At 37.0% G+C, this 17,503-nt stretch overlaps 1 protein-coding gene across 1 annotated transcript in view; it reads left to right on the top strand.

The window, feature by feature from the left end:
• The window catches only part of TTC27 (tetratricopeptide repeat domain 27), a 203,055-nt gene that overhangs the window by 155,071 nt on the left and 30,481 nt on the right, over positions 1-17,503 (top strand). The window contains 3 exon segments of the mRNA NM_001133856.1: positions 5,031-5,129; positions 9,827-9,879; positions 14,186-14,351. Coding sequence (NP_001127328.1) covers positions 5,031-5,129; positions 9,827-9,879; positions 14,186-14,351 — 318 coding nt within the window.

The following is a 17,503-nucleotide window of genomic DNA, read 5'->3' as shown; positions in this document are numbered from 1 at the left end:
CCACTAGATGGCAATAGTGTACCTTCGAACCCAGTCCCCTCTGGGTTTTCAGAATCTGGGGCGTCTGAAGAACTCAGAAATTTTAGCCTAGTCTATCCTTGCTTATTTCACACTTGGGGAACTGAGACTCGCAGGTTAAGTGACATAGCCAGGGTCGTAACAGTTACTCAGAGCCACTTGAATCCCAGTCATCTTTCTCCTCTATCACATTCTAGGGAGCTTTGTCAGGGAAATTCAGAGAAACCATGCTCTCAACCTTTTGAGTTCTTTGTGAATTATTTTTAAAATAATTTAAAGCCATTGGTTAAGTACAGGTATTATCACATTCAAAATAAAAAGTTGGCCTGCTTTTGTGTTTCTCTGTTGGCTCCCTGAGAGACAAACGCTGGACAGTCAGCTTTTAAAGGTTATTGCCTGCCTACAGCCAGCTTGTCTTCACGATTTGCCTTGGAAATAAGCTCTGCAGAAATCTCAACCAGGGCCTCTCTATCAGGTGATTATCTCCCTCCATCCTTGCCCCGTCCTGTGGCCACCCATTTTTCTATGTCTTCTTTCGTCCACCTGACTAGCCCAATCAAGAGAGCGTTTGTGGGGGAGGAGATATGCTCCTGGTTCTTAAAGAATTATCTTTTGGGTTTTCCCAGCGCATGTTAACTGCCCTGTTTTCCCCTCTCTCTTTATTGGTGACAAGGATGGTATTGCCATAAATCATGGCTTGTGTATAGGCAGAATGGTGTTGTCAGAGGCAGAGAGGACGCGGTCTTTGGAGTCACACTGACTGGGTCGAACCTCTCCTCTGTCTGTGACTGACTGAGTCTTTGTCGCCTCTCTTAGGAGAGTGAGATTGACCACCTTGCAGGGTGGGTGTGAGGAACTCGAGTAATGTGTGGAAAGCTCATGGTGTCAGTGCTTGGCACACATAGCAGATGCTCATGAAGAGCTAATTATTTTGGTTGTTATTGTAAAGAGAGGAACAGGAGTAACTATAATATATGAAAGAAGCTCAAGGGAGGGTCTCAGCCAAAGGACCTAGCTTTTTATTGAAGAAAGAAGGGAAGGATGCAAGGTATTCCAGGGCCTATGTCAGTGTTTTAGAGAAATAGTGTAACTGTATTAATAATGGTAGCCACTAGCCATGTGTGACAATGGACACTTGAAATGTGACTAGTTGAAATTGATCCATGCTGTGTTGAATTCACATCAAATTTCAAAGACTTGGTGTGAAAAAGTGGATATAAAATATCTCAATAACTTTGTATAGTAATAATATATTGAAGTAATCGCATATTGGATATGTAGAGTTAAATAAAATGTTATTAAAATAAATTTCACCCTTCCTTTTACTTTGTTTTTTTTTTTTTGAGACAGAGTCTCATTTTTTAGACCAGGCCAGAGTGCAGTGGCGTGATTGTGGCTCACTGCAACCTCGGCCTCCCGGTTCAAGTGATTCTCCCACCTCAGTCTCCCGAGTAGCTGGGATTACAGACGCATGCCTGCTAATTTTTTTTGTATCTTTAGTAGAGACAGGGTTTTACCATTTTGGCCAGGCTGGTCTTGAACTCCTGACCTCAAGTGATCTGCCCACCTCAGCCTCCCAAAGTGCAGGTATTACAGGCGTGGACCACCTTCCTTTGACTTTTTGAAACGTAGAAAATATAATGAGGCTACTAGCATGATACTTTTATGTGATAGCACTGGACTAGAAGATAGAGATTTGTACCCAAACATATACAACTATGTTCTGAGGAATCGAGAGAGGTTTTTTTTGAAGCTTCTTTTGATTTTGTTTTTCTTTTATGATGTTCTGTTCTTAAGAGTATGACTATTCTGAGCTGAGATGCCAGTCACTATTGGTAATAGCAGTTTAAGTAATAGTTTAAAAAGAAAAAAGTAAAAGAGGCACCAAATATGCTCTGTAGTCCCCCAAATTCTGAAGACCTCAAAAAAGAAAAGCCACTGGATGATTTCAAAGAACACCACTGTGTGCAAAGCTCATCTCCCTTCTTGTTATCAGTAGATAAAACCTAGCAGTTAACGATCCTAGGATTTTTCCTTCAAATGCAAAGTATTAAAACACTGCAAAAATAACCAAGAGTGAAAAGAAAAGAGAACCATAATACTTTATGTTAAATTAAGTCATCTGTCTGATTTTCATTAAATTTGTTTTGGTTTTAAAGACATTGGTTACAAACCATTCAGTAGTTTTAAAAATTAAAAATGAAAGATAACCTCATCACCAGTCTGTTTTAGAGCTAGAAGGTAATTGCTAATTTTGGACATTTGCAACCCTTATAAATCTTCTTAGATGGATTGAAAAATGAAGTTTTTATTTAGATTTTGAATTTACATGTGTTTTTGTTTGTTTCTTTGTTTTTGAGATGGAGTCTCGCTCTGTCACCCGGGCTGGAGTGCAGTGGCGCCATCTCAGCTCACTGCAAGCTCCACCTCCTGGGTTCACGCCATTCTGTTGCCTCAGCCTCCCGAGTACCTGGGACTACAGGTGCCCGCCACCACGCCTGGCTAATTTTTTTGTATTTTTAGTAGAGATGGGGTTTCACCGTGTTAGCCAGGATGGTCTTGATCTCCTGACCTCATGATCCACCCGCCTTGGCCTCCCAAAGTGCTGGGATTACAGATGTGAGCCACTTTGCCTGGCCACACATGTGGTTTTTATAACAACACATGGGAAATAGTATCTGTTCTTTGCTGATGCAGAAAACAAGCAGAGCACATGCATTTTGAGGACCTTGAGGTCAGTTCTCATTGTTCTTGATTTAGTCTCAAAATAAGAATCCCTTATTCCAAGTAAACTTGGTATCATAATTCTTTGTATCTAAGATGCCATCAGTTGTAAGAAGTACCTTTAAGTACCACTTTGTATAGAAAAAAAATGTTGCCAATAAAACTGACAAGCTATTGGTTTTTCAGATGCATCTCTATTTCAGAAATGTTAAATGGCAGGGAAAAAAGTATACTTTAACGTTGATGAAATATAATACACAGATTTTGAAACTTTTTACTTGGAGTTTAGAGAGCTTATTTTACATGTTAGCATCAGACTTTAGGTTCTCTCAGAATGTATCATGTTCAGCAAGTGTGGTTTGGTGCATTGAAGCTCTTTTCATTTAATTTTATTAAAAAACAGATGAAAGCAAAGTGGTGAGCTCATTTTTAGGTTGTTGAAAGTCCCATGATTCAGAAAAGTGAACTTCTAACTTTTAGTTTCAACCTAGTACCTCTGCTTCTGCCCCCTCCCAGTAGACATATATCCATCCTCTTTTCAGTCATTACCTGTCCCTCTAACAAAATCTGTTCTCCATAAAGGCTCCTGATAACAGTTATTTATAGCCTCTTGTGAATTCATGGCAAAGTGTTAAATGGCCCAAGTCTGCTTGCTTTCTAAGCTTTATCTCTAATTACTGGCTAAAAATCTTTATCTGCTTGAAGAACTTTCAGGCCTCTGCTAGCCATATGGAACAAGTTTTGTGGGAATGGCTGAAGGAGGAGTGATGTAGAGGCAGCCTCCTACTCTGCCTCTATGGAAGGCTGTGGATAGATAACAGAGTACCTCATTTTCTTTCCTACCCTAAACTGTCCAAGTAAATCTGACAGCTGGTTCAGTGCCTTTCTGGAAGTCGGTAAGAAAGGAGACTTCAATCTGCTTATAAAGTTGGCTTTGCTGACTGTCTGGAAGGAAAACAACTCATAATAGCTGCATTTCTGACTAATTCCACTGAATTTTTGTTAGTTTTTTGTATTTTTGTTTTTGTTTTGTTTTGTTTTGTTTGAGATGGAGTCTCGCTGTGTCGCCCAGGCTGGAATGCAGTGGCGCAATCTCAGGTCACTGCAGCCTCCACCTCCTAGGTTCAAGCGATTCTCCTGCCTCAGCCTCCCGAGTAGCTGGGATTACAGGTGCACACCATCATGTCCGGCTAATTTTTGTATTTTTAGTTGAGATGGGGCTTCACTATGTTGGTCAGGCTGGTTTTGAACTCCTGACCTCAAGTGATCCGCCCACCTCGGCCTCCCAAAGTGCTGGAATTACAGGTGTGAGCCACCACACCCAGCTGAATTTTTGTTAGTTTTATCTCCCTTTTGACAGAGGCTATTGAATTTTAAGGAAATCTTATGATGTACAGATTTTTTTTTTTGTAATCTGAATAGCTACTTCCTATTTTATCTGTTTTCTAAATCTCAGTGTTTACAAATCTAATTGGCTTAGGTCATACTTTACATTTTGAGTAACTATTTGATAATCCAGATTCTGAACCTCCTTTTTCTAAATTATTTTCAGGCATGCCTAAAGCAGATATATGCTAGGGCAGTTTGGCTCTTGGTTAAGCTGCAGAAGTTCTTGTGGTCTAGTTTGAAGATGAAAACAGAAATTTCTTTTTTTTGAGTTTGTAATACATTCATCAGTTGTGAGTCTGCTGATACTTTGTATATGGTGGTCCCTCAGAATGCATGGGGGATTGCTTCCAGGCATCACCCCCCCAACCCCAATACCAAAATCCATGATGCTCAAGTCCATTGTATAAAATGCTGTAGTATTTGCATATGACTTATGTACATCCTCCTGTCATCTCTTGATTACTTGTGGTACCTAACACAGTGCAAATGCTATGTAATTTGTATTGTTTAGGGAATAATGACAAGAAAAAAATGTTTGTACATGTTCAGTAGAGATGCAACCATCCAGTTTTTTTTTCTCCAATATTTTCACTCTGCAGCTGATTGAACCCACAGCCAACATGCCCAGTAAGGAGTTTGGTTAACACAAAGTATGGACTTTTTCCGCAAAACATATGCAATAATAGCATGTTTTCAGTGTTAGCATTGAAAATTATATGGAAAAATTTACCTCCATTGCTAAATATTCTACATTTAAACTAAATGTAAGGCAAATATTTATTATATAGCTCTGCATTCTTTCTAGGAGTGTGTTTGTTGATAGCATCTTAATAATTTTCAGATTACATTCTGTAAATGTTTCTGTGTGTTTGAATGACTTTGACTTTTGGTCTTTGCAGCTCGGGGTGTGGTTTTCTCTCGGTTGTGCCTATTTGGCCTTGGAAGACTATCAAGGTTCAGCAAAGGCATTTCAGCGCTGTGTGACTCTAGAACCCGATGTAAGTTTGTTTGATCTTCTGTCCTTACATGGCTCTTTACTCTCTAAGTTGTTGAAATTGTACTGTGTGGTTCAGAACAGCAATTCCTTTTGTGTTGGAGGAAAGTGTACATTTGAGGGAAGGTCATACCTCAAGGTATAGGATTTATAAATCTGGAAATAAGTTAATATTTCATGGTTTCATTTAGGAAATAATTTTGATAAAACAATTTTCTTGTTAAAAATATATTTCACTGAATGTATAGCAAAGTATCATGTGTATTTTGTCATTCACTAGTATGTCCTGCCTATGTTAATTGCATTACTAGAAAGTTATTTTAGGGTGGAGTCTTTTTATATTTGATAGTTTTATGAGATAATAATTCACATACCATACAATTCACCTATTTAATACATACAGTTCAATGATTTTTAGTATAGTTAGAATTGTGCAACTGTCAACTACAATTAGCTTTAGATCATCTTTATTACCCTAAAGAGAAACCCCTGTACCCATTAGTTGTCACTCCCTATTTCTCTCCAAACACCCTCCCCTTCAGCCCTAGGCAAACACTAATGTGCATTTTGTCTCTATAGATTCACCTATTATGAACATTTCATATAAATGGATTCATACATTTTGTGGGCTCTTGTGACTGGCTTCTTTCTTAATGTTTTCAAGATTCATGCATGGTTATAGCATGCTTCAGTACTTTGTTCCTTTTTATGACCAAATAATATTCCATTGTGTGGGTATATCACATGTTATTTATCCATTCATGAGTTGGTAGACATTTGGATTGTTTCCACTTTTTGGCTATTATAAATATCACTACTATAAACATTTGTTTATAAGTTTGAGACCAACATATATTTCCATTTCTCTTGGTTATATACCCAGTAATAGAGTTGCTGGATCGTATGGTAGCTCTATGTTCAGAATTTTGAGGATCTGCCAGACTGTTTTCCAAAGTACCATTTTAGGCTGGGTGTGGTGGCTCACGCCTGTAATCCCAACACTTTGGGAGGCCAAGGCGGGTGGATCACTTGAGGCCAGGAGTTCGAGACCAGCCTGGCCAACATGGTAAAACCCCATGTCTTCTAAAAATACAAAAATTAGCTGGGCATGATGACTCATGCTGTGGTCCCAGCTACTCAGAAGGCTGAGGCGGGAGAATCACTTGAACCTGGGAGGCGGAGGTTGCAGTGAGCAGAGATTGTGCCACTTTACTCCAGCCTGGGTGACAGAGCAAGACTCTGTCTCAAAAAAAAAACAACAAACAAAAAAAAACAACTAAAAAACAAAGTACCATTATATAGTCCTACTAGCAGTGTATGAGGGTTCCAGTTTCTCAACATCCTTGACAACACTTGTTGCTAGCTGTCTTTTTTATTTTAGCCATTCTAGTGGGTAGCATCTCATTGTGGTTCAATTTGCATGTTTTGGGTGGCTAATGATGTTGAGCATCTTTCCACATGCTTCTTGGCCATTTGTGTATCCTCTTTGGAAATGTCTGTTCACATCCTTACCAATTTTTAAAATTGGGTCATGTATCCTTTTATCATTGAGTTGTAAGAGTTCTTTCTATATTCTAGCTTCAAGTCCCTTGTCAGACAAATGATTGCAAATATTTTCTCCCGTTCTGTTAAGTTTTTTTTTCTCTCTATTGATTGTGCACTTTGAAGCACAAAAGCCTAATATTGATGAGGTCCAACTTACCTGTTTTTTCTTTTGTTGCTTATACTTTTGGTACAATATCTAAGAATCCATTGCCAAATCCAAAGTCACAAAGATGTACTCCTATCTTTTCTGCTAAGAGTTTTATATTTTAACTCTTACATTAAGGTCTAGGGACCATTTTAAGTTAATTTTATTTATGATATAAGGAAGGGGTCCAACTTCATTCTTTTACATGTAGATATCCAGTTGTCTCAAAACTTTGTTGAAAAGACTATTCTTTTCCTATTAATAGTCTTGTCACTCTGGTCAAAAATCAGTTTATTATAAATGTAAGTGGTCAAAAATTAATTGACTGTGATGTAAGGATGTATTTGTGGTCCATCAATCACATTTCATTGACTATATGTCACATTTCATTGACTATATGTCTGTGCATATTCCACTGTCTTGTTTATGGAAACTTTGTAGTAAGTTTTGAAAATGGTGTGATTACTCCAACTTTGTTCTTCTTTTACAAGATAGTTTTGGCTATTCGGCATTCCTTGAATTTTCCTGTGGGATTTTTAGCTTTGTAAATTTTCCCAAAGGACCTTATATTGAATCTGCAGGTGAATAAGGGGAGTACTGCCATCTTAATAATATTAAGTCTTTCGATCCATGAACGTGGAATGTCTTTACATTTTTCTAGGTTTCTTTCATTTCTTTTAATATTTTATAGTTTTCAGAGTGTAAGTCTTACACCTCTTTTGTTAAGTTATTCCAAAGTGTTTTATCCTTTTTCATACTATTATAAATGGAATTATTTTCTTAATTTTATTTTTTATTTTTTTGAGACAGAATCTTGCTCTGTTGCTCAGGCTGAAGTGCAGTGGTGCAATCTCGGCCTACGGCAACCTCCGCCTCCCAGGTTCAAGCAATTCTTCTGCCTCAGCCTCCTGATTAGCTGGGATTACAGGTGTGCAGCACCACGCCTGACAAATTTTTGTATTTGTAGTAGAGATGAGGTTTCTCCATGTTGGCCAGACTAGTCTCAAACTCCTGACCTCAGGTGATCTACCCGCCTCAGCCTCCCAAAGTGATGGGATTACAGATGTGAGCCACTGTGCCTGGTCTAAATTTTATTTTTGGATTGCCTATTGTTAGTAGGCAACACAATAGGCACAGTTGTAGGCAACACAATAGAAACACAATTGATTTTTATATATTAATTATATCTTGCAACCTTGCTGAGCTCATTTAGTACTTCTAGTAGGTGTTTTTTTTTTTTTTTTTGTGGACTCCTTAAAATTTTCTATATAAAAGATCTAAATTTAATGTTTTATTTGAGAAGAAAGAATTGCAATTTGGGGCGTATATGCATGCCAGGTAGTCTTTGAATGTCTGAAGAACAAGGAGAAGGTTAGAAGTTTTATTAAAAGGAGAAATGTTACATACTGCTCTTTGAGAAATTCATTGGCACTTACAGTAAGGGTTTGGGGAGCTGGCAAGCTTCCATTGATGAGGGATGGCAGAGGGCAAAATTAGTCCCAGAGTTTCAGCAAATTATCTCAGAAGCTGCAGATAAAACTGGTTTCAGGTTACAACAAGCAGTTCCAGCAGTCAGGCTGCTTTCATTTGGATATTTTAACAGCTTTAATGTCTCTACTAACATTCCTCCAAACATTCTCTCATTATGTTCATGTTTTCCTTTAAATCTTTGGACATGTTTATAATAACTGCTTTGAAATCCTATGCTTATTTCAACGTCTCTTTCATTTCTGGTAGTGTTTCTTATTAACTGATTTTTTTTTCCCCTTTGGTTATGAAGGAAATTTTCCTGCTTCTTCCCATGTCCACCATTTTTTTAAAAAATTGTATTCTACACATTGTGGATGCTGTGTTTTTGTGCTTCTTGGTTTTATTCTGTTCTCTTAAGGAAGATTGAGTTTTATTTTGGCATTCAGTTAAATTACTCCTAAATCAGCTTGTTTTTAAGCTTGTTAAAGTGGGACAACAAAAGTTGTCCTTATTGTCTCATAACCCTTTAAAAAAAAATCAGTAGAGATGGAGCCTTGCTCTCTTGACCAGGCTAGTCTCAAACTCCTGGCCTCAAGTGATCCTCCCATCTTGGCCTCCCAAAGTGCTGGGATTACAGATGTGAACCACTGCACCCAGACCTCTAATAACCTTTTCTTAAGGTATAACCTCTCTGGGATTGAATTTAATGCCATGGGCAATCAATAAGAACTCTCCAGTTTTGCTAGTTTAGAACTCGAATAACTTCTAGCACAGTGTGACCTCCAAAATCTCCATTCAGCTCACAGCTTTCTGGTAGTTATTCTTTGCCAGACTTCAAAAAGTTACTAATTTTGCCATGTTTGGAAGTGGAGGTCCACTGCCACTTAATTTTTGAATCATATGTATGGCACTTGAGAACGATATATACTATATTAGATGAAAAGTGGAACAAAGAGAAATAGATAATTTATATCATTCTTGTTCGAATCAACATTTGTATAAATTCAACCTGATTAAGCTGATTTAAAAAAACATTCATTTTTGCTTTATTTTTGTCGTTGGGTAGAGGAATAGGTAGAGAAATATGTTTGATGGATGAAATACTTAGTAGTAACATTGGAGAACAGATTTTTTCTTAACCCCACTATCCGGTGAAGAAGGATGACAGTATAATGGCAAAAACTTTTAAGATAGGAAAAAACAGTATACTTCATTGCCTTTTCTGTAATAAATCTATGTACTATATAGAGTATGTTGTAAATTAGCTATTTTGTAAGTCTAAATTTGAAAATAAAATCTTAACTGAATTGCTAATTGGTACAATAATAGTTATATTGCATGGTTGATTGTTTTAACCTTTTTCTAAATTATAAAAGTTCAGTTCAATTTAATTTTGCCATATACCTTTAAACACACTCTTACTGAAAATTGTGGTTTTAAAGAGCATATATTGGACTAGGAGAGTGTGTTGTACTTTTGGTTTAAGCAATAATTTTACCTAAATGAGAAGAGTTAATTAACTGTGTTCTCTATTATTTCAGAATGCTGAAGCTTGGAACAATTTATCAACCTCCTATATCCGATTAAAACAAAAGTAAGTACATCAGACAAATATGAAGAAATTTGCTTCCCAAATAAATGAATGAGATTTTCTACAACTGAACATTGTTTCAATGTTTCTCCTTGTTTTACCTTTCTCGCCCATGTATATGAAATAGAATAACTTAAGTAGAATAACTTAATTCAAACTAAATTAACTTGAATTCTAAATATACAGTTTATTTCTCAAAAACATTTCGTATGTAATAAAGTAAGAAATGTTACTTGAAATCTTTATTTAGTACTGAAGTTTTACATTCTACATTTTATTACATGATAAAAGCAAACATATGTTTAGTTGGTCAACTCAGTTGACAGTTATTTTTATTCATTGCTTGCTTTGTACTAGACATTATTGAGAAATATAAATAAATATGAACCAATGTCTTTAGGGAATGTAGGTTTAAAAAATAAAATACCATGCCATCTTATTTAAAAAATTGATCAGTATATAAGCTATCTGTGGCAAATACCAAGTGAGAATACAAAGAGGGCTAAAATAATCATACATGATATTTGTAGCACACTTATTATGTGCCAGCCACTCATTTAGTCTTGTGAGGATCAAAGAAGAGAGAAACCATGTCATCCTGGATCAGAAATGCTTCTGAGAGAATGTTGGACTCAAGCAGAAATTTGAAGGATGGATAGAAGGGACAGAGGGGAGCCTCTTAGGCAAGAGAAATGATGTGACCAAATGCAGAATGACAGGAATGAATGTAGTATTTTAGGAGATAGGAAGCTATGGAGTAATGTGAAATATACGGTGAGAGATAAGATTAGAAAGGTAGGTTGAAGTAAAATTGCTGCATCTTCTGATTATTTGACCAATGAGTTGAGACTGTCCTGCTGAGAATAGGAAGCCAGAGATTTCAGTGTGGTAATCTCATGAAGAAAGAAGCTTTTGGGGAAGATTTATCTGGTGGCAGTATGTGAGGCCGACTAGAGGAAACTGGAGGCTGGGAAACCCGTTAGGACACAGCTGTTGTAACAATTCAGGCATGAGATAACTAGAGTGGAAAAAGAAGGGGCAGATGCCAAACTCTTTATAAAGGAGAAAACCAACTAACTGGGCTTATTGACTGGCTACGAAAAGCGAAGGAAAGGGAGGAGACAGGGACTGCTGTTGTCAGAACTCTAATAAATTAAAGGATGGATATATTTTCATTTTTATTTGGCCTTACTTTGAAACTTAATTTAATTTTTCTTGGTGGAATTACAAGATAATTTCTGAAGACATCATTAAATCCATGTTACGTAGAGATCATGAAATGCTGCCTCTGCTCTTGGATGACATAAATAAAGTCTATCTGTTCTACCATTCTCTTCAGAAGATAATATTATGTTCTTGATTGCAACTGATAGTGCTAAAACTCTCTGGAGACCTTTTTGGTTTAAAGCAACAGGCTCGGAAGTCCCTGTCATAGTTGTAGAATGATCTCAGTGAGTTTTTCTGGCAACCCGGATAAGTTTGTACGTAGTGAAGCTCTTGATAACTTGTCTTCCAGCCCAATCATGTTAGGAATTCTGCTTTCTCTCTTAGGGGTTCTTGCATATTGTTTCTCTACTTTCTTACCTCTTGCAGCTCCACAAATAGGTTTTTGTGCAAAGGTGGAGTTGTAAGGTCTGAGATAAATCATTTCTTTATTCTTTCCTGTTTACTCTTTTCTTTCTTTGCTAAGGCTCCAGACAAAGCTAATGGGATTGTTACTTCTGAGGTAATTATTAATACTTCTCTCAGAAGATCCTATTCATGCCTTAAAATGGCCCATTAAACTTTCTTTTATCCTTTTGTGGTCACAAGATTCTTCACTAAAGTGCTCCCTTTGCTGTTTCATCTGATTCCCCTCGATACCATGTTCCTATCAGTCCCATGTAAAAATATCTATCTTCGGATGTAATTTTAACGGTGCAGTATCTCTACTATAGAGGGGTTTTGATAAGTGAATCCTGAAATGAAGCACCTTACAAAGAAGCTATATTTACCAAAAAGGAAAAAAGGATTCATGGAACAATTTTGAGGCTAGGAAATTATGATTAGGGGGATCATAAGGGAGGACATATAGGAAAAAGGATAATCCTCATGGCGTGGATTTTTACTTGTTGAGTTCACCCCCAACCCCTGTGGATGGGAGAGCTGGCGAGTCTTGGTCCAACACTGTTGGAGGCAGTTGTTATTAGATGGAGGTGGTGATGTGGTAGAGTAGAGAAAGGAAAAAAAGAAAAAAATATTCTATGGAAACAATTTATGACTGAAATTGAAGACATGTTTCCTTTCTTTTTGAGTTCTCTTGTATTTTTACAAGAAGGAATCCCTTAGATAGTTCTCTTAGAGTCAATAGACGGTAAACACTGTTAACCGTTGTGTATCTAAAAATGTTTCATTTTGCATTTACTCTTGAGTGGTAAGTTTAGCTGATGATAAAATTTTGGCTGACAGTTATTTTCACTCAGCACTTTAAAAGTAATATTCTTTTGTCTTCTGTTGTCTTACTGCTGATGAAATAAATATCTGTCGTCACTTCTTTGTAGATTTTAGGAATATCTTTCCTAAATTTCACACAATATTTCTAGATGTTCATTTATCTTTACTTATAATGCTCAGTATGTGAAATACACTTTTGATCATAGAATTTATGTTCAAAAATTTTTTTGAAATTTTTTCATTTCTGGAAAATTCTCTGCTTTTATCTTTTGATATCCTGCCATGCTCTGCATTTGTTTACTGTAAAATCTCTATCAGATGTATGTTTGAGTCTTACCTCTCATTCTTTCCTCTGTCTCTTTCCAGCTTTTATTTTATAATTTGAATTCTGTGTAAACTCCTTACTATTATCTTCCAATGCATCAGTTTCTCCTTCACTATGTGTATTCTAGTTTTTGTTAGCTATTGAGGGTTTTATTTTTGTTTTTTGTTTTTTGAGACAGAGTCTCACTCTGTTGCCCAGGCTGGAGTGCAGTGGCACGATCTCAGCTCACTGCAACCTCCGCCTCCCAGGTTCAAGCGACTCTCCTGCCTCAGCCTCCCAAGTAGCTGGGACTACAGGCATGTGCCACTATGTCCAGCTAATTTTTGTATTTTTAGTAGAGACAGGGTTTCATCATGTTGGTCAGGATGGTCTTGATCTTCTGACCTTGTGATCCACCCTCCTTAGCCTCCCAAAGTGCTGGGATTACAGTTGTGAGCCACTGTGCCTGACCTGTTGTTGTTTTATTGCCTCTTTCAATACTGAAATTTCCAGTTAGTTTTTGTTCACATCTCCTTGTTCTTATTTCATTTCTCCCTGTTTTTGTTTCACAATTTTCTGTTCCTTTTCAATGTAAATTATTTCTTTGTCTCTTTCAGTATTCTAAACAAATTTATTTAAAGACTTGACAAATTGTTACTTAAACAATTAAGAAAAACTTTTTTTCACTCCTCCCTCTCCCCCTTAAAATCATTTTTTTTTTTTTTTTAACATGGAGTCTTGCTCTGTTGCCCAGGCTTGAGTGCAGGGGTGTGATCTTGGCTCACTGCAACCACGGCTTCCCAGGTTCAAGTGATTCTTGTGCCTCAGCCTCCTGAGTAGCTGGGATTACAGGCATGTGCCACCATGCCCAGCTGCTGTTTTTGTTTCTTTGTTTTTGTATTTTTTTATTAGAGATGGGGTTACCCTCTGATGGCCAGGCTGATCTCGAACTCCTGACCTCAGGTGATCCACCCACCTCAGCCACTCAAAAAGTGCTGGGATTATAGATGTGAGCCACCATGCCTGGCCACCTTAAAATTTTATCTTTAGTAAATTTATGTCCTGTTGATTAGTTTTGTTGACTGAAGGTTTTTTCTCACAGGGTGTAGAATTTTGGTTTGCAGCATTGTGGTTGCAGATTCATCAGGAGTGTGTTGTTTTGTTTTGACTTCCTTGCCTCTGATCCCTCCACTACTGTCTGCACCTTTTGTCTTACAGGTTTGCAATTGTACTTGCTTGGCCACTCTGACTCCAGATTTGGAACTTGAGTGTGCCTTCTCCTGAGGTGATACTGGGATTGATACCTAGTTTTAAAATAATGTCCTTGTTACCAGTAAATAGATTAGGAAAGGAGTATCTCTGTATGTATGCTACATATGCCATAGGGTCTGTCACTGAATTTTGTAGGGAAGTTTGAGTTGGTTTTGTGTTGTTTGGGTCTCTAATTCTGTTTGTTTATATGAACGAATAAGGACTGACAGTCCACATTAGCATTTTATACATTTAGCTATGCTTTATTCTAATAAAAAAAAGAGTTCATTATTGCTCTCTTTAAAATTTGACCTTCAATAGAGTAAAAGCTTTTAGAACTTTACAAGAAGCTCTCAAGTGTAACTATGAACACTGGCAGATTTGGGAAAACTACATCCTCACCAGCACTGACGTTGGGGAATTTTCAGAAGCCATTAAAGCTTATCACCGGCTCTTGGACTTACGTGACAAATACAAAGATGTTCAGGTAAGATATTCATATTCCGTTATTTCAGTTTGTGTTTGATACTAATCCTTGATCATATGGTATAAATTATTTCCTTGAATATGCACAGGAAAATTTTGTTAAACACTTGTAACATATGAAAAGGACATTTTTTTCTAGTCAAATATGCTTCATGATATATAGAATTCTGCTATTCTAATGTCAAATTTGTTTTTACAGTCATAAACTGAATATTACTGTGACTCAGTTATGAAAATCTGATATGTGGGTTACATATATAGTCACTTTGCAGAAACTAAGTAAAACACTGTGTTACTTAGTACTTTGGGTATCTCAGTGTATTCTCTGACTTGTGGTAGCTGGAATAAATCCTATACTCATTTGTTCATTCATTTAACAAGCATTTACTGCATACCTTCAGATGGTATGAACAATGTAGAGAGGATGGCTAACATTTTCTTTGCAATGTTTCGTGAGATGGTGCTGTATTTGGTGGAATAAAGTTATCCCTTCAGAAAGTATGGGAGATTCAAAGCTGTTGTGTCATCCAAAAGATTAAATAAAAAAGACCTTTTTGGTTTAATTGTAGTTGAAGACAATATGCTGTCTTCAGTGTGAAGTGATACTCTAAGATCATGCCACTGCACTCCAGCCTGGGTGACAGAGCAAAACTCTGTCTCTAAATAAATAAATAAATAAATAAACAAAACTGAATGGAATGATAGCCAAGTGAATGGAGAGATAGCAGAGTTTTACATCCCTAGAAAGGGTAGGGGCTCTAGTGAATCTGTTTGCATAGTCCCCTGACAGTCAGTAGTTGTCCTGTTAACACTGCTGAAATTTTCCATTGAGATAATTCTTCCTTTTCTACACTTAGCACCTTGGCAAAGGGCACTGATGAGACTCTGAACAGATCTCAGTATATTGTGACTGCTGAAGATAGTGCATATCTCTTGTTTACTGCAAATGTGATTTTTAAGATCTTTCTTTACTAGGAAAGATTTCTGAAACCTGTTCCTAAAATCTCAAGGAGAATGTGAATTATTTATATTGGTAGTATATTCCATCTTTCAGTTGAAAGAAATTCTGTTGTTTTCTTTCATATTAAAAAAAATGTACATGAAACATTCAAATCCAACACTCCTCATTTAGACATGGCTGCTGGCTCAATTCCAGCATTCTTTAGAATCACACACTGTCAGAGCAAAAAGGGACCTTAGAAGTCCTCTAGGGCCAGGCTGAATAAGTTTACACACCAAGTCAGAAAGGAGTATGAAGCTCCCCTCCTTCCTGATAAGCTAGACAGGGGGCTTCTTCAAGCTGTCAGTCTGCTTTTCTATCCTCTTGGTATTGCTGCTGATAACTTGGCTGTGTCATCTCTTTCTTAATTGTCTTAGAATTGGCTTCCTTAGTCAGTCTGATCCTGTTAATCTGTCCTGTGCCTCTATTTTCTAACTAATCTGCTTGTCTTTCTGTTGTGAGTGGGATTTCCCCTCTAAATCTATACTTTAACCCCAGTAATCTCCTTCATATCTGCTAAGGATTAGTAACAACTGGCTCACCAGGTTGGCTTTTTGGATCTTGAGAAAATCCCGGTCATCCTTTCATGCTTGGCACCAGTAGGAGTTGTTTTATATAAAGTACCCAAATACTCTCTCCTCCAATAAGAGACAGACTTACTATATGTATGCATGAAAGGAAGTGGCTTTTCTATTTGCTCTTTTATTCTCCTTCGCTTCCCAAGGCACATAGAGCAGGTCAAAGTGGTGTGTGGTAAAATAACAATAATTAATATTTACTGAGGGCTTGCTGTGTGTCTGAAACTATCCTAAGCACTTCACATGTATTAGCTCATTTAATTCTCACCACAGCTGTGGGGGATAGGATTATACTGTCATAAGCTATGTCTAACTCTGGATGGATGGATGGATCTCCCCACCCGCTTGTTTTAAAGAAATTAAAAATATCAGACAAAATGACTGTTCAAAGATTGTTTGGAAAAGCTGTTACTTGTACATCATAGAGTTATAAAGTCATCAAGATAATGCTGATTTTAGTTAACTTAGATGAATTAAGTATGGCAAATCTTGCTAACTCATGTATTCTAAAAGAAAGGCAAGAAAAAGCGAAGCAGAAGCAGTTACAATAGCTGAAAAGGTATTGAAAAATTTTACTTAAATTTCTCTTTTCTTACCACCCCTATCACCCCAAGATTAGGAGTATCTTTCTCTCTCAGGATGAAAAAGCATTCTTGCTGATGTTTAGATGATACTTCTGTATTTGAGTATCTGTAAATGTGTAGGGAGAGAGGTGATATTTAGAATAATCTATTGGTAGTAACAGTGGTATTATAGATACCAAAGGATAGAATTTTGGTAAAAATAACCTGAGTATGTAGATAGTTGATTCTGATAAAACTTTCAGTTGTGATTTGCCCTGTTGGATGCCAAATCAAAATCATTGGAATTTTAAGAACATTTGCTTAGAAATCTTTCAGCCAGCTGGGCGCAGTGGCTTCTACCTGTAATCCCAGCATTTTGGGAGGCCAAGGCGGGAAAATTACTTGAGCCCAGGGGTTTGAGACCAGCCTGCACAGCATTGTGAAACCCTTTCTCTACAAAAAAAATACAAAAAAAATTCAGCTGGGCTTGTAATATGTACCTGTAGCTACTCGGGAGGCTGAGGTGGGAGGATCCCTCGAGGCTGGAGAGGTTGAAGCTGCAGTGAGCCATGATCACACCACTGTACTCCAGCCTGGGTGACAGAGCAAGACCCTGTCTCCAAAAAAAAAAAAAAAAAAAAAGAAGTCTTTCAGGAGCCTTCCCTAAGAAAGAATAAAAGGACCCAAAATGCAGAGATGCATTTGAGCATTTTTCAGAAAAGAAAAAAAAAATCTAAAAAAATATATAGCTATATTTTCCTAGTATGAATTCAGATAATGTGATTTAACTTTTATCTGAAATAGATTTTTTCAAACATATTTTAGTGGTCATAGTCTTAGCTTCTTACTCCTGTAATCATGGGGAATTTTCAATATAGCAAAATTGTGTTCTGGTTCCAAATGTAATATGTTCTAATCCTGTACCTGTTTTTTTCTATTTTATGGATGTGGATTATTGCCATTAAATTTTTTTCGTGTGTGTGTGTGTGTGTGTGTGTGTATAAATTCATGT

This window comes from Pongo abelii, chromosome 12 (genome assembly GCF_028885655.2).
Source record: "Pongo abelii isolate AG06213 chromosome 12, NHGRI_mPonAbe1-v2.0_pri, whole genome shotgun sequence".
Lineage (NCBI taxonomy): Eukaryota > Metazoa > Chordata > Mammalia > Primates > Hominidae > Pongo > Pongo abelii.
Note: the sequence above shows the minus strand (reverse complement) of the source record. Positions and strands in the feature narration are given on the sequence as shown.